General features: G+C 39.3%; 1 protein-coding gene across 1 annotated transcript in view; it reads right to left on the reverse strand.

Annotated features, from left to right (window-relative positions):
* EMH_0070220 (uncharacterized protein) overlaps positions 1 to 36 on the reverse strand; it is a gene marked incomplete at both ends in the record, with an annotated part of 1,917 nt that extends 1,881 nt beyond the window's left edge. Inside the window, one exon of the mRNA XM_013498954.1 lies at positions 34 to 36. Within this exon, the coding sequence (XP_013354408.1) occupies positions 34 to 36 (3 nt within the window). The remainder of the gene's footprint in view (positions 1 to 33) is intronic.
* Between the last annotated feature and the right edge of the window lie 277 nt (positions 37 to 313).

Genomic DNA, 313 nt, shown 5'->3' on the forward strand with positions numbered 1-313 from the left:
TCTATGTATAGAGCAACCCCACCGTAGTAACACCATAAACACTACACCGCCCCCTCTAAGCTTATTATAAATATAAATGCATATGCATGCATGCATGCATGCATGCACACCGAGAACAAAAAACAAATAAAAAATACAAACAAAACAATAAAACAATAAACATAAACAACAAAACAAACAAAACCATCGGAGGGGCCCCCTAGAAGCTGGGGGGCCCCCCAGCACTAAAGGGGGCCCCCATCCTCTATGGGCTTGGGGGCCCCCCTCATATATACATATATATATGTATATATATATATATATATATATATAT

Source organism: Eimeria mitis, genomic scaffold (genome assembly GCF_000499745.2).
Source record: "Eimeria mitis Houghton genomic scaffold, Emh_scaff3854, whole genome shotgun sequence".
NCBI lineage: Eukaryota > Apicomplexa > Conoidasida > Eucoccidiorida > Eimeriidae > Eimeria > Eimeria mitis.